The 24473-nt window shown below is 54.1% G+C and overlaps 8 protein-coding genes across 8 annotated transcripts; 6 read left to right on the top strand and 2 right to left on the bottom strand.

The window, feature by feature from the left end:
- Positions 1 to 78: 78 nt before the first annotated feature.
- UMAG_00203 (uncharacterized protein) lies at positions 79 to 1349 on the top strand (the record flags this gene model as incomplete). The annotated part of the gene is made up of 2 exons (XM_011387837.1): positions 79 to 168; positions 252 to 1349. 2 exons carry the CDS (start codon positions 79 to 81, stop codon positions 1347 to 1349), a joined length of 1188 nt encoding a protein of 395 aa, XP_011386139.1.
- Positions 1350 to 2320: 971 nt separating this feature from the next.
- Positions 2321 to 4114, top strand: UMAG_00202 (uncharacterized protein; the record flags this gene model as incomplete). The annotated part of the gene is made up of 1 exon (XM_011387836.1): positions 2321 to 4114. The coding sequence occupies one exon, from the start codon at positions 2321 to 2323 to the stop codon at positions 4112 to 4114; it is 1794 nt and encodes a 597-aa protein (XP_011386138.1).
- Positions 4115 to 4376: 262 nt separating this feature from the next.
- On the bottom strand, positions 4377 to 5222 carry UMAG_10053 (carbonate dehydratase NCE103; the record flags this gene model as incomplete). The annotated part of the gene is made up of 1 exon (XM_011388340.1): positions 4377 to 5222. The coding sequence occupies one exon, from the start codon at positions 5220 to 5222 to the stop codon at positions 4377 to 4379; it is 846 nt and encodes a 281-aa protein (XP_011386642.1).
- A 1179-nt stretch (positions 5223 to 6401) lies between these two features.
- UMAG_10052 (uncharacterized protein) lies at positions 6402 to 9410 on the bottom strand (the record flags this gene model as incomplete). The annotated part of the gene is made up of 1 exon (XM_011388339.1): positions 6402 to 9410. The coding sequence occupies one exon, from the start codon at positions 9408 to 9410 to the stop codon at positions 6402 to 6404; it is 3009 nt and encodes a 1002-aa protein (XP_011386641.1).
- Positions 9411 to 11666: 2256 nt separating this feature from the next.
- On the top strand, positions 11667 to 12878 carry UMAG_00199 (uncharacterized protein; the record flags this gene model as incomplete). Its single annotated transcript, XM_011387835.1, has 1 exon — positions 11667 to 12878. One exon carries the CDS (start codon positions 11667 to 11669, stop codon positions 12876 to 12878), a length of 1212 nt encoding a protein of 403 aa, XP_011386137.1.
- Positions 12879 to 14764: 1886 nt separating this feature from the next.
- UMAG_10051 (60S ribosomal protein eL31) lies at positions 14765 to 15148 on the top strand (the record flags this gene model as incomplete). Its single annotated transcript, XM_011388338.1, has 1 exon — positions 14765 to 15148. The coding sequence occupies one exon, from the start codon at positions 14765 to 14767 to the stop codon at positions 15146 to 15148; it is 384 nt and encodes a 127-aa protein (XP_011386640.1).
- A 2394-nt stretch (positions 15149 to 17542) lies between these two features.
- On the top strand, positions 17543 to 21325 carry UMAG_00197 (uncharacterized protein; the record flags this gene model as incomplete). The annotated part of the gene is made up of 1 exon (XM_011387834.1): positions 17543 to 21325. One exon carries the CDS (start codon positions 17543 to 17545, stop codon positions 21323 to 21325), a length of 3783 nt encoding a protein of 1260 aa, XP_011386136.1.
- Positions 21326 to 23386: 2061 nt separating this feature from the next.
- Positions 23387 to 24103, top strand: UMAG_00196 (putative transmembrane protein involved in ammonia production; the record flags this gene model as incomplete). Its single annotated transcript, XM_011387833.1, has 1 exon — positions 23387 to 24103. The coding sequence occupies one exon, from the start codon at positions 23387 to 23389 to the stop codon at positions 24101 to 24103; it is 717 nt and encodes a 238-aa protein (XP_011386135.1).
- Positions 24104 to 24473: the final 370 nt, after the last annotated feature.

Raw genomic sequence — 24473 nt, 5'->3', positions numbered from 1 at the left:
ACGTCACCCATCAACGCAAAGTTTATTGAGCTTCCTTTGATCGACACAGCTTGTCAGTCGTTTGACAGTCTCAGCAGCATGGCCGACGCAGAGCAAGACTACGAGGCGATCCGGCAGGAAAATATTCGCAAGAATGCCGAGCTCATGCTGAGTCTCGGCTTGAATCCAGTGAGTATACTCGACCGCCTTCCGGCCATCTGTTGGCGCAGCTGCATATCTGACATCTGCTTGATTACTCGCGATGTCTGCAGCTGACGACAAGATTGAGACCGCCATCACCAGAAAGAAAGGCGACATCTTCCAAACGACGAACTAGTCGGTCGGCGACTCCAGACGAACCAGCAGAAGCTCGCAAATCATCACGCATCGCATCGGGGAGCCGGCCGCGATCATATCGCGAGAGAGACTTGCTGCCATCGATTGCAAGGCCAAAGACAACGAAGGAGAAGAAACCCCGTCAAGGTACGCGTAGAAGCAGTCGAGCAGCAACTTCTTCAAGGACAAAGTATACAGATTGGGATTCGGACGAGGAGAACGATTCAGACGCATACGTGCCACGATGGCGCGGCGGCAGTGCGTCCATATATGACTACGATGGTGTAGACCAAGATGGAGACGGACATGAAGACGGAGGTGGCGGCAGTCGACGATCGCGTACTTTCGACCTCTTGGGCCGACCGGTTCTCCAGAAGCTCTCGAATCCAGTTGCGCCGGCGCTACCTACATCAGGAGGAGATGAGATCTACGAGACACGCATGCCACTACCGTCTCGTGAGTATCTGGTCGCTGGAAAGGGTCGTGGAGCGCTAGTCTTTGAAAAGGAATTCGCTCAGTTCCGTCCTAATGTCACGCCAAAGGAGATGCTTCGCGAAGGTGCCTTCGGCGGAACCGCTTTTCGTGACTACCACTCGAGGGTGCTTGGAAGGCCAATAGACGTAGAAGCCGAACTGGCAGAATTGCCAGAGGACTGGCTCGAACGCCTCGATGTGGATGGTATGCTCAGACGGGATCAGCTCGATCCATCTTGCAACAAGTTCAAGGTCAAAGCAGGTCAGTCGCTGGAAGACTGGGAAAAGGCGGGCTGGATCCGGCCACTAGATCCACGCGGATGGTTCCAGTGGTACTACCGTTTCTTCCTCGGTCGCAGATCAGCTGATGACGCACGTCAGATTGGACGCTGGCTTAAGGCGTGTGGTCCAGGCGGGCGATTCAGAAAATCTCTGGCGGTCAACGTGGCTGCCAAGGGTGGTGGACGTTGGGATGATCCGGCAGTAAACCCGGTGGTTCGGCAGACGCTCTGGCAATGGGGATACGAGCTGACCGAGTCCGACTACCAGGCCTATCTCTAGTGGGTCAGAGCCATCTGCAAGGAAAAGAACAACCTGTCAATAACGCGCCCAAACCATCCGCTTCTTTGCCTACAGAGCCATTCAAGGCTGGCTATAGTGTGGAAAGGTGTGCGCAGTCGCTGTGCAAGGCGGGAAGATTGACCAATCTGAACACTCTTTGACTAATCCGTGCACTGTCGAAGGTCTGAACCAGAAAGTGACAAACAGTGAATCACGAAACACGAATCTCGAATCTCAAATTCCTACGGAATTTCGCTCTCGAATTTTGCTTGCATCATCCTTGTTCTGTAGGGTGAGCCCCCAAGACCAGCCTTCTTCCCGTGCTTTTACAGGCTTATCCACCGTCCTTCTGACTTTGGGAACCTCAATCCCTTGGAACATAAGGCGATACTGGTGTAACTGATAAGCGTTGACAGGGCAAGTACGATTAGAACAGGAGGTCTTTGGTCATTTTGACGATTCGGTTTGTTTTTTTGGCTGTCAGCAGCAGGTAACTGGCGCGGTCCGGCGACGCGTGCGGTCCTCGGTGAGTCGGCAATCCACATTTCTCGCCCTCACGTGTCTTGCGTGGTGGTATGGCTGTTCTTGACAATCTCGAATGATCTTTGCTTGAGCGCCAAACTCGACCTAGTTAAGTCAGCCATGTCGGTGTATGAACGTTGATGTTGTCAGCGGACGCGGTCAATTGTCGGCTGTTGGCTGAGTGACAACGACGTGAGCAGTAGCCTGATCCCTCGCTGCCAGTGCGATGGCGGACTGCATGCCGACCCTTGTCAAATGGGGCGTCTGCGTGGTCCGACGCTGGTCAGCATGTGTTCTGACGCCATCCTCGCTCGGGTCCCTGCTGTGTGAGGCCCGGCATTTGCGTTGAAAGTGTTGGTGATCTCTCGTGTTTGGATGTCTTCGACCTCCCTTTCCGCCACCATCTATCCTTCCGTCAGCAGCCCCCGATTGTCTCCCATCAAACAAGGATGTCGACCACGCTGTCGAACAAACTCGTTCGCTGGGCCAGTTCGCATCCGTTTGTGGCCGCCTTCTTAGCGCTTGTTCTTGTCTCCACGCTGTATCTAGCTTGGAAACGTGCTTCAGCAAAGCCATCTGTATGGCTCAACCTGCCGGGTCCCGAGCGAACGTCTTTCCTGACCGGTTATTCGCGCGATCCCAAGAAGAAGCTCGGAGTCAAGAATCCAACAGCGCCCGATCGCGAGCCAATCATTGGCGATGACGGTGTCGACATCACCGAAACACCAGGCGTTGCGATCGCGCGTCTCTACGACGAATACCAATGCGATCATCTGGTCTTCCCACGTCCCATCGGTGGCGAGTTGCTCATCACTCGAGATGCAGCTACGATGAACCATATTCTCAACGATAGCTACAACTACACTCGAAGCACCGCGGGCACCAAAGCAACCAAGATCATCATTGGCAACGGTGTCGTCGCCGTCTTTGGCGACGAGCACAAGAAACAGCGCAAGATGCTAGCGCCCGCATTCAGCGTCGATTCGCTTCGAGGGCTCATGCCCATCTTCACACAAGCGACGGCTCAAATGATGGACCGTTTCGGCAAAGATACTTCGCTCGAGAAGAGGTGGGGACGCGACGTTAAGGATTCCGTAAAGTGGTTTGGACGGGTCACGCTCGACATCATTGGGCGTGCTGGATTCGACTACGACTTTGGAGCTGTAGAACAGGGTCCCAACGGACTAGCGGTACGATCGACTTTCCATGACGCCATGACATCCACCATGAACGTTTCCCCGATCGACGCCGTCGTGGGCGCGTTCATGTTCTTCGTCGTACCCTCGTTGCTCTACATCCTACCTTTGACGGAAAACGTTCGAAAGTTGCGCGAGATGCGAAGCGAATTAATCAAGTGTTCGCACAAGATCGTAGCTGCCAAGGCCAAGCAGATCCGGAAGGAGCTGGAAGCAGGTGTAGATGCCAAAGAGACTTTTGCGGGTAAGAAGGATATCTTGCATCTGCTCATGCGCGCCAACATGTCACCGGAGATTCGACCTCAAGATCGTTTGACAGATGAAACGCTGGCGGGGCAGATTGTGACATTTATCTTTGCAGGTCACGAGACGAGTGGCAATACGATGAGTTGGTGCACGTTTTTCCTCGCACTGGACGTCGAGTACCAGCAAAAATTGCGACAACACATTCAAAAGGCGTTGAAGGAGATGGGCAAGGATGGCGATGCGATCACCGAGCTCACCTGGGCCGATGTAAACAGCGAAGAGATGCGTCCATTGGATCTTTGCATTCAAGAAACGCTTCGTTTACGCCCTCCCATCACCACCACATTCCGTTACTCCACCAAGGACGACCAGCTCCCTGTCACTACACCTTTCAAGACCAAAGACGGCAGAACGCTCTCTACCATCCCTATCACCGCTGGCCAGGAAATCGCCATCTCGGTAACAGGCAACAACATGGATCCCAAATATTTTGGTGCCGATCCACATCGTTTCCGCCCAGATCGATGGAACAACTTGCCCGACTTGCATGCCAAATCCAAATTACCATCGCCGTACGGTTCCTTTGTCTTCAACGGCGGACCCAAAGTTTGCATCGGCAGCAAGTTTGCTATGACCGAGATGAAGGTCATTTTGGTCAACGTGCTGGCAAAGTACAGGATCGAACCAGTAGAAGGCTTGAAGTACAAGAGCGTAGAAGCGGTGGTTCAGAGACCAGCGGTGATTGGTTTTGAGAAGGAAGGAAGCCAGTTGCCTCTTCGCTTCGTCCATGATCCGCTTTAGATCGTATTTCCTCCAATGCATTCGTGATCGCTTATTCACTCATACACGATTGTCAGGGCAAGCAGACGCATCAAGAAAACGGAGCGGGCACTGTTTGCGTTGACCGTGCCACTCTGTGATCGCGTCGGCGAGTCTTGACATTGAAAGAAAAAGAGAGAGAAGGAGAATGCGGAAAACGGACATGCGTTGTTGCTCTATGGAATCATGATGCAAAGACAAACAATTGGGATGGGTAAACATGGCTACTGGTGGCGCCTGCCAGTTACGGGGCCGATCGAGACAGATCAAGGTCGATAAGCTCCTGCTTGCCGATATCGTAGAAAAGGCCGTGCACCTGCACCTTGTTCATCACCTTACCGGAAAGAGGCGAAGTGACGCCGTTCCAGTTGTCCTGAATGATGCTGGTTGAAATGATATTGTCAATTTGTTGCTTGACGGATGCGCTGACGACCTTGAAAGCCAGTTCGTCGTTGGACAATCCCGGGTTGGCTTCACACACCTCTTTGGCGAGCTTGAAGAGGGGAATGAGGTGCTGGAGCAGAGCGCTCGATTCGATATCCTTCTCGCTGGGAGGAGTAGTAGCGCCGCCGATAGCAGCCAGTACACCACCGCACGAAGAGTGACCGACGACGCAGACGTGCTCGATGCCCACGGACTGCACCGCAAAAGTGAGAAGTGCATTTGCGGCCGTGTCGTCGAGACGGAACTGGTTGGCGATGTTGCGCGAAACGAAAAAGTCACCGGGTTCAGCATCGCATATCGTCGTCTCGGGTACACGCGAATCGGCGCAACCAAACCACAGCATCTTGGGCGTCTGCCGTTGCGCAAGGTGAGCAGCAAGCTCGGGCTTCTTGGCGAGGAAGTCGGCGCTCCACGCCTTGTTCTTGGAGACGAGTTGAGCAACTGGCTGCATTTTAGACGATGAAGTGCACGTCGAGGACGAGGCTGAGTGAGATTGACGAGTGGTAGCAGGAAACGAAGAGGCCAAGTGGGTGCTGCAATCAACACGGGTTGTGGTAGCGAAGGATCTGCTTGATACAACGTTGAAAGGATTGCAGTGACGACGAGCCACGCTGAAGAGTGACGAGCAGGGGAAAGCTGTGTACATCCAAAACCTTTCTTGAGCAAGATCGTGCACGAGATGACGATGGAAGCGGTGGTGATAAAGACGATTGCCAAGAGAGAGATAAGGAATGTGAGAATGGATCAAGAAAGAATCAGCGGGTTGGCCGGCATAGAAGATGCAGAAAAACGAGTCATGAGTATGCTTGTGCCAGATGGAGTCTTCCTGGGGAACTCGGCAACAAGCATAGACAATCGCCAAGCCTACACTAACTTACCGTGAAAACGGCGATGCGATGGTGTCGTCTTCGGCTGTCAATTTGTCGTGGCCGATTCGATCCAAGTTGGCTGGTAAGATGCGCTGAAATTGACTTTTCAAACCGACACCATGATGTCTGAAGTGAAAGATCTGCTAGCCGAGCCAAGAGTGACAGCAAAGGGACGGACGGCCTCTGCTCGTGCGTTGACCAGGGCAGCTTCGTGCTTGGAGGTTGAGGTGCGAAATCCTGCAAGATAGGCTCGTGCACTGCCGCTGATTCTGACCGAAGCCCGAACGGGTTTTGCATATCATCAACAAAAAATCGGACGCATGACTTTGTGACTCGCGCTGCTCTGATTTTGTTGATCTGATTTACTGATTCTATGATTCGTGCTTTTCTCGCTCACTGTGAAAATCTCCCGCCTCCCCCAAAATTTCTACGAGCTCTGCGCAGCGATAAAGAAAAGACACAAATTGTTGTGTCAACAGTGCTAACTATTGTGATTCTGAGACTCCAAAAGCCGGCAGATTCTTTGCATCGCTTAATCCACCGCCCAATCAAATTTAGTCAGGGCCGAACGTCGATTCGCTTCTGAAATCGCCCGGATCTAGCGGTCGTCACGGAAAGTCTGGTTCTTGGACAATTCATGGTGACAATCACGAATATCATCTGATTCCGGTCCCGATTCTGATTCTGATTCTGATTCTGATTCTGATTCTGATCCTGTTTCTGATTCTGATCCTGATCCTGATCCTGATCCTGAACCCGATTCTCACGTTTTTGCTGCTCAATTTTTTTCTTTTGCAAACACGCTGTCTCAAGCACAGCTCAGCGTTCAAAGTCATTGACAATCAATTGTTCAGGACAAGTGCCAGATGGACCAAGGACAAAAAATCCAAGCTTCCTGATAGAGGATAGCCGGCGAAAGGATCAGATGTGGTCGCGTCAGATGCTTCTGCAATCATTCACGGATTGCGGTTGGGCAGATTGAAGTCAAGGAGAGGCTGACTGTAGCGGCCAGCTCCTTGGCTCAGACGTCGGCGGTCGGTTTCGCTCAGCCGCTTTCGTGGTTCTTGACGCTGAAGCGGAAAGGGACTGGGCGCAGCTCTCTCTGGTCCTGAGGTCGGCTGGGGTGAAGTGGGGTGGGTAGTGTTGGGCGTGGAAGTATTGCAAGGCTTAGCGGCGCGCGGATCCAGCTGTTCTACGCCAGAGATCGACTTGCGCCATTCAGCGGCTCGGTTGATCCCGTCGCCACCCTCCCTTACCTCTTCACCGACGGCTTCGAGCAGCGTGGCACTCAGATTGCGCGATCGTCGTCGTTCGTCTCGTATGCCGGAACTGCTGGCTCTGTTAAGATCTAGGCTGCCTTGAGTTGGCGACGCTACCCTGCCATTCAATGCTGACCCGCTCATGTTAGGCCGAGCGGAAGTAGTGGTAGCAGCAGCGGCAGCAGCAGCCCTTTCAGCCTCTCGCTCCTGCATGCGTCTCCTCTCTGCCCTCTGCTTCCTCTCCCATTCATCTTTGGCCCTACGAAGAGCGTCAGCATCCTGGACTGTCTGTGTAGCAGGAGCCTGCAGAGCGGCCAGCTTGGAGCGGTGTCGCGCCTCGAGTTCTTCGATCGACATGGCACTCATTCGAGTTTGTGCGTCGACGCTTTTGGCCCGTTTGTGGGCTGATGTGGCATCTGCCGCGCCAGGATTAGTCCAAGGCACGGCTGGCTGATCGCTGCGACGAAGAGCCAGCGATCGACGAGCTTGCATCACAGTAGCGCTCTGGCCGCCGCTGATTGTCCTGACTGGACCGAAATTGGGCGACACAGGGGAAGTCGGTTGCTGCGTCTGGACCTGACGCGGTTCCACGTACAGTTCTGGATATGGCTGTGTACGTCTTGCATAAGAATAATGTTGCAGCTGATCCTGATGCGAAACGCTCTTGGTCATGGGCACTGCACCTGCCATTTGTGCAGTAACCGGAGCCATGGGGTTTGACAAGGTACGGTCATGTGACGCGAACACGACCGACTCGTTGTATTTTGCGGCGTTTGAATTCATCGCGGATGCCGATGTCAAGCTGAGACTCTGTGTACGCCTGTCCAAGTTGATGGGACTGCTAGCATCTGACGCACCTGTGGGGCCCGATACGCTGGCAGATTTGTTCGGTTCCTTGTTCGCTGGCGCCAGATCCATGAAGCTGGCAGAGTTATCCATCAGGGCTGCTGTAGAGGCAGAGCGTTGTCGGAATGATACAGCGCTGGTCGGAGCCTCGGGAGGCGAGGAGCGCGTCAGGTCGAGGGCCTGAGGCTGCTGTGAAGCAAGCAAACTCGTCGATCTTGGCATCTCGCCGATTGAGAAACGGTCGACAGGGCTCATCGGGATTGTCTGGGGCGTTGAGAGAGTTGCAGGACTCGCACCCGTGTCTAGCGGCGAGATGAGGGACGGAAGGTCGAGATGCAACAGCCCTTCAGACTCGACGCGTTCCGGGCCGTTTTGAATGTAATCGAGGAACTGCGAGCTGCGACGGCCAGTAGACTGGGCAGGAAATGGGTATGCTGCGTTGTCCAGTACGCTGGACGCAGCAGGGGAAGCAGCCAGCTTCTCTGTAGGGGAGAGCGGTGTCTGCGCCTGTGTGTGCCCCGTGTTAGACCGGAGAAGGGTCATGAAGGAGCTAGTGCGGCTTCTGCTGTCCTTAGGGTCAGCCGAAGACGGTGACTGCAGGCCGCTTTCCTCATCTCGACCGGCGACGTTGCGGCTCGAGGTCTTGTTGTAGCCGTGTCGTGCTTCCCACTCTTCGAGATCGCGCTTTGCGGTTAATGCAACTGCACGTGCAGCTCTTTCGGCTTTGGATCGCATATTGCGTCGCTCGTCGGATCGCTTGAGCGCCGAGAGCTGAGTCCGAAGGTCGGACCATAAGCGCATCTGGAAGGCAAACCCCATGAGGATTAGCGCGCCCAGGACACCGAGTTCAATCTGCATACCCTGCACAAGCGGAAAGTGTCCGTTCTGGAAGGTGGGCGGATACTTGTTGGCAAAGAGCGAATCGAATCCGAGGTTGCGGACATAGAACTCCTTAAGACCCTGGGTCGAAAAGCAATCGATACCGAGCGTGAGGGCGGTGGAACCAATGATAGCGGTGGCCAATGCAAGCACGAGGGAATGGACACGCTCATAGCAGCTAATAGTGAAGAAGATGGCATAGAGGCCAATGTACAGAATAAATCGGAGGCCTACGGGACGGATGAGACCACCTGGTCGGAGAGCTTGAAGGAAGAGACCAAAGAAGAAGCCACCAAGTCCACAGGCAAGCAAGCCAGCACCACGCCAGAATACAATTGAAATGACGCCTCCGACAGCACCAGCAATGACCGCAGCGACAAGGAAGAGACCTCGGATAGCCTTGGAGGGTGGATTGACAGCGGGCTCAACGCCGACCTTGAGGATGATGGAGATGCAGATAAGAGCAAGTGTGAAGAAGCCTGACAAGTAGTAGCTAGACCACCTGTTTCGATGACCGTAGAAAGCCATAGGTAGACCCGTGAGGATGAGAATCGCGCCAAGAACGCCAAATGCTGGGTCGACGACAGTGTGCAGAGGTAGGGCGGTAGTGGCGCTGTTGGACGATGTTTGGGTAGCTGGTGCAGTTGCATTGGCTGTCGCGGTGGCTGATGGGCCAACCGTGACCGGAATGGCTGTAGTGATAGGGATGTACCATACACTTCCGCTTGAAGACGCCGAGGCGGTGAGACTTGTTGGAAGCGATTGGCCGCTCGATAACGTGGTAGTGATGGTCGATATCACCGTCGTCGAAGCGACAGAGAGTGTCGACGTTGAGGTTGGTGAGGGTGATGATGGACTGCCAGAGGCAACGGACGAGGAAGTGGAGCTTTGGACAGGTTGCTGCTGCCCCTGAGCAACGCAGACGTACAAAGCCAGCAGGCCAAAGCTCAAGGCCGTATTGTGGCTGTATTTGACTAGCATCTTGACGGTCAACAAGCGGCTCGACGTCGCGTGACAAAAGAAGCGATGATCGAATCTAAACAGCCTGTACGATGAGTCGGTTCAAATTTCCATAGCCTTGAGTCGTCTATCAAGGTGATGATGTGGTGGGCAAAGCTCTGGTTCGGGTGTCGTAAGAAAGAATGGTTCGGCAGCCGTGCTGTCAAGATGACCAACCCGACTCTACTTGCAGCGAAGGCTGTCGCCTGCGCCGGTTGGACACGGCTTACGTGAGGAAAGATGATGTCCGGGTCAGGAGAGAGGTCCGATGTGATGTGATGGTGGCCGTCGACTAAAGACGGGCTGGGCTGTTCAATTGTCTGTTGGTGAGGCTGAATGCCAAGCACCAATCATGAGAGTTTCTGGTTGCAAGTCTTCGGAGGGCCGAGGTCGGCTCGAATCTACGAGCAGCTCCCGTCAGCCACCTCAATTCATCTCAGACTTACTAATCCGCGGCGAAATTCAAAGCCAGCCACTATTTCCACGCCAATCACGAGCGTGGAAGATAGAGCTGGCCCAGGTCAAGTGTGAGAGAGTTCAAACGAATGGCGGAGAGCAAATCACATCTGTCCTGGCAGGGTCCAGTCACGAGGGGGATCTCAGTCAAAACGTCCGAGTCTTAAGTGGGTTGCGAGAGTTTCGCCCCTGCATGACGCGTTCACGATTCACGATTGATTGCTTGGTTGTTTGATCATCGGCTTTCTTCTTCTTTGTGGCCCCTTAAACTGCATAGGCCATGGCTTGCACGGGCAAATCACGAATTGTGAATCGTGAATGTTGCTCGTGACCCTTCGGATGGTCCAATCACGAATCACAAATGCAGACCCACGACCTACCATCATTCGATTCGTGATTCGTGTTTGTGATTGACTTCGGCATCACATGCCAGACTAGTTCAAAAGTCGGGCCGAACAATCACGAATCGTGAATCCAACCTTGAATAGTCGTGAGTGTCCTAAGTCTCCACATCCGTGACTGGACAGCATGCCGCGCACTCACGACCGTTTAAGAGATGTTCTTGCCATGTGACTCGGTTGGAATGTGAGAGAGCTACCGAACTGGCTCGCGCTGCGCAGTCTCGACACAAGAAGAAGATAGCCAATAGGGTTGAGCAGCAAAGTCGCCTGTCAAGCAAAGCATCGCTGTTGCAGACACGCTCTGCCGACATTGAGAGCCTTGCGATGTTCTGCTTGACATGGCACTGCCTACACCACAAGCACGTGATGGTCAGGAGCCCACCAGCAGACAGCTTCCAGTGCAATACATAGCAGCTTTCCTCCGTCACTTGTTGAGCATGCTCTCCCCTGCTGCTCGCGGGCGCCGGCTCTATGAGAGTCGTCTTGTCGACGACATGTGACTATTCTGATAGACCTCCTCCTCTACCACTTCAACGTCCGCTCATCAAGAGAATGTCTGTATCACATCCAATGCGATTGTAGCCGTGGCACCTAAAGCGAAAATCAAAGTCGTCACAAGGTCCACAGTCGTGAGTGTTTCGGCCTGGAACACTCGTGACTCGTGACTGATGCTCGGACCATCTTGTCTTGTGACGGTACTGTGCGTGTTTTTCTTGTTGATGTTATAAACTCGAATTTTTAGGCCTCTTTTTCCTCGTCATCGCTTGACCGGCACACTTTTTATTAAATACAATTACGAGTCACTCTAAGTCACGAGTGTGACTTGGTCAAAGCTCGCCTACAAAGACCTCAACAAAATGTTCCACCAGATGAGACTTTGGTGGAACGAACTCGAGTTTCACATGACTACTGTATTCGTGATGAATAACAGGTCAGGTATACACGTAGTAGGTTTCATCACGTTACTATGTTACTGAAACAGCTCTGTCTGGCCGGTGTAACTTAGGTCAGAGATTCACGAATCACGAATCACGAATCACGAATCACGAATGTTTGGATCGCCTTGCGCACGACCTGCTAGTGTTACACCGGCCCAAAAACCATGCGCACTAATTCGCGTGCCAGCACCAGGAAGGCAAGTTTTGAGAAGAATTCGTGATTCTGTGAATCGTGAATCGTGAATGTCTGCGTCCCCTTCGCTTTGTACAGCGCGAAGATTTGTCTGTCGATTTTAACTTGCCTTCTCTGAGACGCGCGGCTCAGGCAGAGCATTTGCACTTTAGTAACTCGTCTCGTCTCGGGTCGATTCGACATCTCGCGACCATCTCGTGCGACCGGTTCCCTCCTCATCCTCTCCATTGAGAACAGATCCAAAGACAATATGTCTGCTGCAGCTCGCATCGCACCACAATCGGCTGCCGTCGCCGCCCCAGCACCCGCGACCACCGCTGCTTCCGCCATCGCCAAGGCACCCAGCGCCGATGTCCAGTCCGAACTTGACCGCGCCGCCCTCGAAGCCCTCGAGCTCGACTCGGATGTGATCACCTCTGTACGCCTCGACGGTCTCGCCCTCACCAAGATCGTCAAGCACTGCCGCGATGCACACCCCGCATCGGCATCTGGTGCCCTCCTCGGTATGGACCTTGGCGGAACGCTAGAGATTTCCAACGTCTTCGCCCTTCCCAACCCTGGACGAAGTAACAGCGAGCGCGACGAGGAAGAGGACCGCAGCAGTAGAAATGCAACCAGGTACACCTCAGACATGGTCCGATTGTTGCGGGATGTCAACGCCGACGCCAATCCCGTCGGCCTTTACCAAGGATGCTTCCTAGGTGCTTTCCTCAACTCATCTGTCATCGACGGTCTTGCTGCTATCACTGGCCTTGTCGAGCGCGATGGTGCCGGTAGCCGTGGCAAAGGCGTCCTCATTGTGCACGACCTTGCGCAGTCTGCGCAGGGCAACACCTCGGTCAAGGCCTACCGACTCTCTCCTTCGTTCGTCGACGCTCACAAGAAAGGCAAGTTCCATACACAGAGCCTCATCGACCACAAGCTCACCTTTTCCAACATCCTCATCGAGATTCCTGTCTCACTGCGAAACACCGCACTCCTTGATGCTTTCCTGAGCAGCATCTCGACGCCGAGCGCACCCGGCCCTTCGATCGTGCAGCCCAGCACCTCGGACCTGCTCCGAAACCCACCTAGCGCCGCGCTCGCTCCATCGTACACCTCGCTCAATCTTGCATTGGAACCTGTGCTTGCGTCATCGCTCGAATCCACGCTCGAGATCATGGACGAACACGCCGCCGAGGCTGGCAATGTCGGTTTCCAGGCCCGCCAGCTCGCACGAGAGAAGGCCAAGGCCGACGCCTACCTTGCACGCAAGAAGGCCGAGAACGCAGCACGCGAGGCTCAGGGTCTCGCTCCGCTTCCTATCGAAGATGTCAACCGCTTGTTCAAGATCCCTGCCGAGCCCTCGCGCCTTGAAGCTACCTTGCTGCTTGGTCAGATTGACAGCTCAGCGAGACGTCTTGCCGAGACTGCTGCTCTCGGTGTCATCCAGCTCAACGCCGCCAAGACTGGTGCTGTGTAAATAGCAAGCATGAAAAGCTTTTTTTTTGTACGGCAAATTGTTCACTACATTAGACGCACCTTCTTGCATCCAACCCAAAAGGAGCATAGCCTGACTCTTCAGCTCCCGATACCATTTTTATCGCTGTAGCACAGGAGCTGCACATGTGACGCCTGTCTTTAGTTCTTTTCTGCTTCTTCAGCTAAGGTCTCTGGGACGCCCGTCGTCTCTCTGTCGCGGGCGCAACTACGTGTCCCATCTTGGCACTGCTAGGCACCAGCAACAGCTTGCTGCGTCCATCTTTCCCCTCTTGTAGTTTATTGACTCCTTCTTCTAGCTTCCCTTGCATATTGAAAACGCTCAAAACATGGTCACTTGCACATATCTTCCGAGTCTCAGCTTGAGTTTGATCGATGTGCTGTAAAGACGTGTAAAGACGTCTACGGTGTCTTGCACGCTCAGCAAAGCTTCGCCCTGTTCGTAAAGCGCTGACCACCCCTCACTACAGACACTTTGAGCCTCAAGCTTCATGATGCTGTCGCATGATGATAGAAACTTAGGGTTACAGACGTAAATGCCAAAGAGCTTCGGACTGTGTTAGACCGTACCCTTGGTAGAGACCGACCCAAATGTCCATCTGGTATGTTAGAAGATTGGAACTCGAAGGCAAGTCGTACGAGAGAGCAATTTTACAGTACTACACGTGACCTTTTCAATGGTGCATGCGAGTAAATTCAAACGATTTGAAATCAAACCTGTATTCGCTCCCCTAATTACGAACTGGTTGTTTCTCTCTTAAAGACGGTCTTGACTTCAAGGCTTCGTCTGACTGTGGAAGGAACCTCGACACAGTTTGTGAGCCTCGTTTTGGCTGAGTAGCCCAAATCAGTTAGTTATAGGTGTACTGAATAGAGAGCTTTGTCTGAGCTTGGTCGCTGGCCAGGTTGCGAATGGAGATTCAGGATGGTAAGGGTTACACACATCGTAGCTGCCTCTACCTTCCATATCCTTTGAGATACCATCACCCTCAAGATCGATATCAACAGTGAGTGTTTCGTACACGTTTAACCAGCAGCCTCCTTCCAACAGAAACTGGGCCAGGGCAGCGCACACCACATCACACCTTTGGGAAGGAAGATGTAACCAGGTCAGAGCATTGCATTTCAAGGATCAGTAAAGATGGACATAAATATCAGTGAAGGGTAGGATCTCGTCAATGTTGGGAAAGTCGTACTGTCAGCCCCAATATCATATCGAAAGGGCACGTTGATCGCCACATCGGCTCAGAATCCAAAGTCGCACGACAATATGTAGCTTCGAACCGAGAAAGGTTCTTCATTGCAGCTATGGCGAACTTGCACCGGCGCCATCACATACCGCTGCCTTACAATACCTGGCCCGACAATTTGACGTCCAACTGTGAGAGTCGTACGTTCGGCTCATCGACATTCAATGTGCCATCAATCTGCTTGGTGCACATGCGCCGTGCTTTCGTCCATCTCTGTGCGATTTCAACCATTGTAAAGAAACATGCACCTACAGCATCATCAAACTACACGCACCACACTTGTCCGACCTCGACTGCGCATGCTCATAACTCGGGCTAGCACATCAGCAAATGGAGTACCGATCCTCATCGTCGCATCATAACCCATACCTACCTTACGTCTTCCAACTGCATTTTCGCATAGCTTCCGATAAGGCAACACTACTGGCGAAGCGACAGGGCAAGAGCATCTATGTCCCAAGACAGACCTTAGCACATGGACTGGAAGCGTTACTTTGAATTGTGTTGGAACGGCTACTGTGAAGGAGGAATCGCTGCTGGGTTGGATTCAGCTTCGATAAGAATGCAAACAGAATTAGTTCTGACAACTTATCCAACCAACTTTTCTCGCTCATTACAGATGGCGGACCACAAGGACAAGTCTCAGAAGGGCAAGAAGACCCGATCTGCCCTGAACGATGTTGTGACCCGCGAGTACACGGTCAACCTGCACAAGCGCGTCCACGACGTCGCCTTCAAGAAGCGCGCTCCCCGCGCCATCAAGGAGGTTGTCGCCTTCGCCCAGAAAGCCATGGGCACCAAGGACGTCCGTCTGGACCCCAAGCTCAACCAGGAGGTGTGGAAGTACGGTGTCAAGAACTTCCCTCGCCGACTGCGTGTGCGTCTCGAGCGCAAGCGTAACGACGACGAGGGTGCCAAGGAGAAGCTTTACACCTACGCCGTCCCCGTTCTTGGTCTCGGCACCGCCAAGGGTCTCCAGACCACCGTCATCGACCAGGAGTAAACCTTTTGTTCCTCTATCCGTCAATGTCTTTTGGTTTCGTAATCGCATCTTCCAATTTCACTCTCGCCTTTCAAGGTAGTTCCCAGCATCACATCTACGGTTCGACGCAGACAGGACCGCGATGGCTACGCATTCTTTTCTATCACTAGTGCCGTTGGGGCAGCGTTGCGAGCTTGCGTTGCTTTGCTCGATGGCCTTCCATCCCATTTTCGATACTTGCAAGCGGTGACCGTTTGGCGTCGTCGTCTTCAACCTGTACCTCTACCAAAACTGCAAAGCTCTCAAACCAAAACAAGTCTGTTTTTTGCTAGTATCGTTCGCATGCATGGATGTGCTGAGGTCAATATTCTTAGATGGCCAATGGACGCTGGAGTGAAACAGTGCTTGATCGTCTTACAATGAGTCACATCCATTTGAAGCAGCTTTGCAACAAGCTTGACCTGTTCGCCGTGTGATACTGAAAGGGGTATCGAGCAGCTATATTAGGGCTTTAAGGAAGAGTAGGACGTGGTATAATCAATGCCATTACACAATGCGCAAAACGGCTTTTGTTCTGCGCGTTCTGCTGGTTGGAGCCTTGACTAATTTCTATGCCAGCAACGCCTGGGTCGCAACCAGATTGCGGTTGAATATGAACTCGAAGGCAAAGCTGCGCAGAAAGCAAACCTTGTCTGACGGCGGCGGCGCAACTTCATCGCATTGTCCCTCCCCGTCGTGAATATGTCCGGCAAGCGTATCTCCGATTGCTGCATGGACTGTGGCTCTTTGCGAAGGCGCTCAGTGGCTCCATAGACCTCATTGGTCAGACTCATTGTCATCGCCGGGCTTTCTGCACCGAACGGTCAACAGACGGGCATGACCGGAATCACCGATAGTGAGCTTATGATTCATGATTGAATTAGCATTCGTCTAGCTTGAACGTCTGCACGTTGCTGCGATAAAACGACTCGACGTAGAGACTTGAACTTGATTATGGAGACTCTCACCGACGGACGAGAGGTTTGGAAACGTGTAAAGATCAGGTCACTTTAGACGGACGCTGTGGCAAGAAGCCGAAGACGCTCGTGAGTCTGACCTGCTCAGACACAAACATTCATGATTGTGGGTTTGACGGCCGACATCGTACACCAACCGCCCTTGTGCGCTCTCGAGAATGGAGATCATTTGCTGTCGCTTTTCCCACGCCTCGTCTTGCCAACCTAGTCACGCGTTGAATGACGGTTGGTTCCGAGGTGGGATTCTAGACGACGCCTCTTTGTCACCCGACCCTGCGTTCAGACTGAGATGTATCGAAGCTTGGCGCCTGAATGAAATTTGACAGCCCTTTAGCGTGCGCCGCAAGCCGGACGGCGCTTCCAGCTTTTTGACACGTTCCCTACAAACGAATCACGAAGCAATCTTCATTCGTGATTCACGTTTCACTCACGACTCGTGACTACTCACATGGAACTACTCACGTCTGGATCGTAAAAAAACTCACAGACCCGTGACTGTTTAGCCCAATTCAGTACTCACAGATTAAACATGCGTGATGGTTATGTACTGTAGAAGCACGAAGCGTCACGAAAAAAAAAAAAACACAAAGTGTGAGCAGACAAAGCAAAAAAAAAGAAAAAAAGAAAAAAAAGGTGGATCACGAATTGTGATTTGTGCGCTGGGCTGCGGCTGGTTGTGGTGCCTAACGAGGTGGAGGGTTAGATGGGTGATTCAGGCTCAGTCACCTTCGCTCTGACCGTTCATCGACACTCGCATACTCGTGACTTGTGAATGTATTCCCGTCTGTAAGTGACGATCAGCGATCTTTCGCCGAACAGCGTGTGCACGGGCTTGTTCCCGCTTGAAAGCCGCTGATCGTGCTGCTGCAAGCCTCGCTGTCTGTTTCTGCACCTACACTCGCCATCGGCGCAATCACACCGGTAGTCATATTGCAGATCTCGTGGTCGCTTTGGCTAAACAGTTGGGCCCGGGGTGCAAAGGAGCACAGGCCGTTGAACCGTTCCAGTTCCGAATAGAAGCTGCGGAGTGGCATCAGCCAAGGCACTACATCGGCCTCCTGTACCCACGGATCTTTGGTAGTTCGCGCAGCGCAAGCGCCGTGGACCCCAGCTGTCTTACTCCACTTTCTTGTGTGTTGCTCCCTGACATCCTCGACAGCTTGGTCCTTGCATCCGCCGAGTCGCTCAGCCAAAGCTCCAACCCCCTCTGCAGTCAAAAGGCACTTTTGCAAGGCTAGGTTCTATCTGTTATTCTCACTGTCATCGGCCCGTTGAGCATCACACCATTCGGTCCCTCTACTTGCTTTGGTCGGCTCTGTTCTCAGTGACATATCTGCGGTCGTTGTTCATCCACGTCCTGCACGTCATTACCTGGCTCTGCTTTCTCACACTTCACATTATGGCACCGTCTGCTGTTGCGCTTGCTCCGAGCGCTGTCGACCCGACTTCGGTCGACAACGAAGCTCTGAAAGCGAACGCCAAGGCGCATGCGGCCAGCGATTCGGATACCAATCTCTGCGATGCTCCTGTCATCGACCTCTATTCAGGAAGCGCCGGGAGCCTCAGCAGCACCTCGACCGATGACCAATTACGACTTGACATCATCGCGGGTCTGCAGTCTAATCAACTCGTTATTCCGGGCAAAGAAAATGACCCTGAGGACAACAAATTTGCCTACCGCAAGACACTACCGACCACCATACTGTATGATGAACAGGGTCTCATCCTTTACGACAAGCTGACTGCAGCGCCCGAATACTACCTCTACAACGCCGAGCTGCAGATCCTCAAGGATCATGGCTCAGAAATTGCGCTCAGGATCTTCGGCCATCCTACCGTAACAGCAGAGCAGCAGTCCGCGGCCACCACCGGCCACCGAAATGGCTCGAAACGTGACCGCCAAGAGGCACCAGAGGACGATGCTTTGCCTCCGCAACGAGACACCACCTCTTCTCCAAAGGAAAGGTGGGGAGACAATGGCGTCGGCAAACACAACGGAGGTGTCAATGCCGAAGAGGGCCTTGACGGCGACCGAGCCGTCGGCGCAGGATCTCTCGTCGAGCTAGGCGCTGGCTCGCTCAAAAAGACAATCCACCTCCTTCGCGCCCTCAAGCTTCTTCCGGCGCTGGCTTCTGGTGGACCAAGCGTCCACTACTATGCACTGGACCTCGACAAGGCTGAGTTGGAACGCACATTGCGCGACCTGCGGTCCCAAGAAGCTACCAATGATGATCAGAACGCATGGACCATCCACGCAGGCAAGGTCGGCATCAACGGCTTGTGGGCCACCTACGATGCCGGTCTCGAATTTATTGGCAAAGGCGGACTTCGCGCTGCATCGACAGCTGCAGGCGCCCAAGAAGAAGGCCAGAGATGTCTCCTCTGGCTTGGCTCCAGCATTGGCAATTTCGATCGAAAGTCGGCCGCCGAGTTCCTTGCCAAGACAGCGCGCGAAAGCATGCGCGCAGGCGATACCATGCTCATCTCGATCGATCGGCGCAATAAGCCGGCCGATGTTGCACTAGCCTACAACGACCCCGCCGGTCTGACCCGCGACTTTATCATCAACGGTCTCGACCATGCCAACCGGGTCCTCGGTGGCAACGCAATTGACAGCACCAAGTTCGAGTACTTTGACCGCTACAATGCACGAGAGGGTCGCCACGAATCCTACTACCGCGCCACGGAAGCTCAAACAATCCGAGTCCGAGGCTCGTGCGAATCTATTGCTATCGAGAAGGGCGAGCTGATCCACATGGAAGCCAGTTACAAGTTCGGCGAGCGCGAGACGCTCAACCTGTTCGATTATGCAGGCCTCCGCGTTATACAACGTTGGAGCGACAAAACTGACAGGTATGATATCTGGTTGGTCGAGAAGCCCTGCTTTCACTTTTCCAACTCAGCCGCGGACCCTACGCTGGCTGAGACGACAAGTGAGCGTCAGGCTTCTGCCAAGATCGACAATGGCTGGGGAGGCAGTGACCTGGACGAAGCTGCTCAAAGGGCTCCCCTGCTTGGGCTGCCTAATCTCGACGATTGGAGAACCGTCTGGGACGCCTGGAATTGTGTCACTCTGACCATGATTCCTCACGATATGCTACACGAAAAGCCGATTGACTTGCGTCACATCTGCTTGTTCTACCTCGGTCACATTCCGGCATTCATCGATATCCATGTGTCCATGCACCTCGAGCAACCGCACACCAACAATCGCTTCTCGGCCATCTTCGAACGTGGCATCGACCCGCACATGGACGACGTCACCCAGTGCAATCCGCACAGCCAAGTGCCAACCAAGCCCGAAGACTGGCCCACGCTGAGAGAGATCCTCGACTACCAACAGGTGGTCCAAGGTCGGGTCCAGCGGATCTACGAGGATGTAGGCCGCGGCGACCTGGTCATGAACCGGCGACTTGCCAGAATGCTGTGGATGACACTCGAGCACGTCAACCTGCATCTCGAGACTTTGCTCTACATGCTGCTGCAGTCCCCGAGCACCAGGCCTCCTGCCGGCTTCATGGCACCAGATTGGGCCTCGCTGTCCAAGCGATGGCAAGCCGAGTACGAGAAGGTGGGCGGCAGCCTGGCGCTGGAGCAACGCTTTCACTTTGAAGCTTCGACAGTGGAACTTGGCCATGATGACGACGATAGTCAGGACTTTGACATTGTTGCAACCCGTCCAACGAGCGACGTTCGGGATCTCAACATGCAACTGGGACAGCCAGAGTTCGGTTGGGACAACGAGCATCCGCGACGTAGGGTCGAAACAAAAGCATTCTCAATTTCGGCGCTGCCTATTTCGAATGCACAGTACCGAGACTTCCTCTCAGCTACCAACAGTACGGATGCGCCTTCTTCATGGATCAAGAGTGGCGCTGACGGTAGTTTTTCGGTGCGCACCTTTTACGGTGCCGTGGACATGACCGTGGCGCAACACTGGCCTGTCCAAGCTTCTGGGAAACAGCTGCAAGCGTATGCTGCCTGGAAGGGAGGTCGGCTGCCGTCCCATGCCGAGCTCCGCAAACTTATGGATGCCCCGCCCGAGGCGCTGGTGCTAGATCTCAGTGTGCCACCTTTTGACCGAGACATGGGCAAGGCAGAAGCCGAAACTTGCGACATTGATCCTTCAGGCAAGCAGGCGCCGCCGGTGCGAGGTTCAGCTGTTCGATACGTGCCTGCCGAGGAGCAGTCGGAGGAAGATATCAAGTGGATGCGCGAGGCGCTGGTCATGGCGCAAGAGGCGCTTGATGCTAACGAGGTGCCAGTAGGCGGTGTATTCGTGCGCAAGGGTGAAGTGATTGCTCGTGGACGTAACCGCACCAACGAACTGATGAATGCGACCCGTCACGCAGAGTTGGAGGCCATCGACCACATCCTTTCGGTCATGCCACCCTCTGCGCCCGACTTTGCGGTGGCGCCACACTCGGGGCCTGAGGGAGACAATCCGTTCAAAGATACGACGCTCTACGTCACGATCGAGCCTTGCATCATGTGTGGAGCAGCGCTGCGGCAGATTGGGATAGGACGGGTTGTGTTTGGCGCCGGCAACGAGCGGTTCGGAGGCAATGGAAGCGTGCTGGGACTGCATGACGACGACGCTATTGTGAGCTCGCCAGGATACGAATCGGTGGGTGGGTATCTACGCGACGAAGCCATCATGATGCTGCGACGATTCTACGTCACTGAGAACACGAACGCGCCCAAGCCGCAAAACAAATCTCGACGAGTGCTCAAGACCGAGATCCACCCTCCAGGGATTTCGATGCACGGACCTGGCACGTCGGGCTTGGACAGCGAGTCGGCCGTGAATACGCCGAGGCGGCGAGGCTCGCAAAATCCCAGCCAGGGTCAGGCGGCGCCGTCTGCCAACGTCGGATTCCGCAACTGGCACCCGGTGCCGGCTGCTCTGCCCCGATACGACTCTGACGGTACGCTGCTACCTGGGCACAACGGCGGAGTGTGGGAGTGGACGAGCACGCCTTTTATGGCGTACGAAGGCTTTCGACCATCGGCGCTGTATCCCGGTTACAGCTCGGACTTTTTTGATGGCAAGCACAGCGTGGTGATTGGCGGAAGCTTTGCGACTGCTCCCACGATTGCGGGCCGACGCACTGTGGTCAACTACTATCAGACGGCGTATCCGTACATTTTCGGCGGAGGGCGCGTTGCCTGGGACAAGTAGACGGGTGAAGCTGGTACGGACTCTGTCATTTAGCAATGCGATGCGGACTCTATCTTACAATGACAGTGTGACACGTGACACGTGTGGCAATGAGTATTGATGTAAGGCTGTCTGTCTGGGAGATGGATCGGGAGTGTATACACCTTGGCGACAGCAGTGTGCCCGATTGGATAAAGCCGAATAGGATGTAGCGGGTGGTTAGAGGTGTGTGATGAGGCGAAAGGCGGAAGGACGACGCGATGGCTGGTCGGCGATCGGGGAAAGCGTTTGCGGTGTGTTGGTGGGGGGTTTAAATTTCGATGTAGTCACTAAAGATAGCGGAGCGAAGTGGTTCGGGAAGAGACATGTTCGTCATGGTAGGCTTGGCAATTGGGCTTAACTTGGCATTCACGGTTCGTGATTGATGATTTGTGAATGAGCGGAAAGCTTGGCGTGGATAAAAGTGCCGAGTGCCGAGTGGTCATGGCCAAGTTGAAGCTGAGCAACACGCGATGTGCTGCCAGGTGTAGAAGCTATCGTGACGGAGGAGTGGAGCCCCAGGCTGCATGTTTGCGAAGTAGTGATGCGAGCTCATGAGTGTGAGGCTGTTCGGTGACTCGCGGACATACATACGCTGCATTCAAAAATCACCGTCACGAATCACGAATCACAATCACAATCGTGAATCACGAATGCGACACGTACACGAGATGCATGCCAGATGTCTCGGCTTCCACCCAACCAGAACGTGTATACTGCGCACTCACATCTCAGACAAGCCTAGAAAATTCACTTTCCGACCAACGCTATGACGCACCATCTGGCCCGAAATTAGAAATCAAGCGAGCCGTGAAGACGATTCGTGATTCGTGATTCGTGATTCGTGATTCTTGTGGTTCAAATCTTCCGTGCCGCGGGTTTGAAGCTGCAGCGCACTTACGTGTACCGGCCGCGCAGTTCACAATTGTGAATAACGAATTTACGATTCGTAGCGCGAAGCAAGCGCGACCAGGAACAAGAGAACGAAAATCACGAGGTGACGTCTGCCATGGGATGTGCTGCATCTCGGAGGCACCGAGCGATTCACAGTTGTCAGCGTCAACACGCCAAGTTACTACGAAAGCTAACTTATAGGTCGCAAATCGATCCGAAGTCACCCCTCACGCTCACAGCGCATATGTTCACGGGAGCTCGAGCGAAGCGAACCGAGCACTGAAAGAGGCACCGCAAAGTTCCATGCACCCCAACGTGTCGCGCTACGTGGGCGACATGTGTGTGCGCCAGAAAAACACCGCTCAACTTGACGACACTCACGAGTCACGAGTGCCACTTTGCCACTTTCGGCCTAACTTAGAGCAGCATCATTCTGTCATCTCTGCGTCTCGCTCGATGAAAGCGCGGGGGAACGGGACCGGCGAGCGGCAAGCGGCACGCGCCCAAAGCGCAGTGTGAGAGAGCCACTTAGATTCGCCTAGCCGTTCTGCAGCCGAGGTTGAGTTCGCCAATCGCGAAAGAAGTGGAGAAAAGAAAGCAAAATATCAAGCTAAGCTGAATAATTACAAGTTGATGTTTGAGTGCAATCGTCAACCGAGAACACAGAAGGCAGGAGAAAAACATGAGCCAACTAACCCAAGTGAACTAAAGTGGCGAGTGGAGTTGACATGTGCATCATGCATCCACAATCGTGAATCACGGCAAGCCACCGACAGCCAAAGCTACACTGCGATGCCAGAGCGCTAGCTAGTCGGTGGACGAATCGATTGATGGGTGTGGACACGTCGTGAACAGATCCAGATCCCCGTCTCGTCACCGAGTACGTGGCGGATGCAGTTGGACGGCAGCCGATTTGGCTGCGATTGGCGCGAGTCGACCTTGAACCTCGCTCGCTCCATCGCAGCACGTTGGAGCCTCGATGTGAGCAGAGCGTGCGCAAAAACACGAGGGAAACCTACTTAAATACTGAAGGCCCGACACTCACTCACGTCGTCCCTCGCTCGTCCCATCCTCGTTGTTCCTGCCTGCACCTTGAATCTGCTCGATCAGCATCGACACACACACCGACACACACCAACACCAACAGCGATGTCCGAGATCAAGCAGCAAGAGAATGGCTACCAGGGCGGTGCTCAGCCCATACGTGCGCTCACGCCCGGTGGACACCCTCAGGACACGTCGCAGCCCGCTTTCCCGATCTACCACCGAAGATTTGCCAACCCGGCGCCTCTGGGCCTGTTTGGCTTTGCGGCTACCACGTTTGTGCTCTCGATGTTCAATATCAAGGCTCGTGGCGTCACGGTGCCCAATGTGGTGGTCGGATTGGCGATCGGCTACGGCGGACTCGCGCAGTTCCTCGCCGGTATGTGGGAGTTTGCTGCCGGTAACACATTCGGCGCTACCGCGTTCTCGTCGTACGGCGCATTCTGGTGGTCGTATGCCATCATTCAGATCCCCTGGTTTGGTGTGGTCGAGGGAAACTACAACCCTAGCGGAACGCCCGAGTCGCAACTCGCAAATGCGCTCGGCATCTACCTGGCTGCCTGGTTCATCTTTACGTTCATCATGCTTGTCGCCAGTTTCAGGTCGTCAGTTGGCTTGGTAGCACTGTTCTTCTTCCTCGACATTACGTTTATGCTCCTGTTTATCGCCGAGTTCACTGGAATCTCGGCAGTTCAGACAGCTGGCGGCGCATTTGGTATCATCACCGCTGCCATCGCTTGGTACGTCGGTGCGGCCGGCCTGCTCACCCCCGACACGAGCTACTTTACGCTTCCCGTCGTCGAACTTTCGCGCAGAGACTAGATGCGCTTGTCCAAATCGCACCATTCGCGCTTCCCTATTCCCGCGCTCTCTTTTTCGCTTTCGATCTCTACACCTTCATTCTACGCCTTGTATCTTATGGTTTCTGTTGCGTCTCATCCATGCCTCGGCACTTTACACCTCACAGCCCGCTTGTGTGACACGTGAACTTGTCGTTTCCATCGCTCATGCCTCAGGCCACGCTCCCTCGGTCACCCCTGAAATCCACTCCCCACTCTTACCACTCAGCCCCAGTACGCCCTGTCCTCTCACCGCGCGTGCCGCCATCCCATTCCATGCCCCATCGCTTTCCGTCGCTCCGCACCTCGCTCCGCACCTCGCAACGCCGACCGTGCCACTGTCCGTCTCGCAC

This window comes from Mycosarcoma maydis, chromosome 1 (genome assembly GCF_000328475.2).
Source record: "Mycosarcoma maydis chromosome 1, whole genome shotgun sequence".
Classification (NCBI taxonomy): domain Eukaryota; kingdom Fungi; phylum Basidiomycota; class Ustilaginomycetes; order Ustilaginales; genus Mycosarcoma; species Mycosarcoma maydis.
This window is presented reverse-complemented; position numbering and strand designations above follow the sequence as displayed.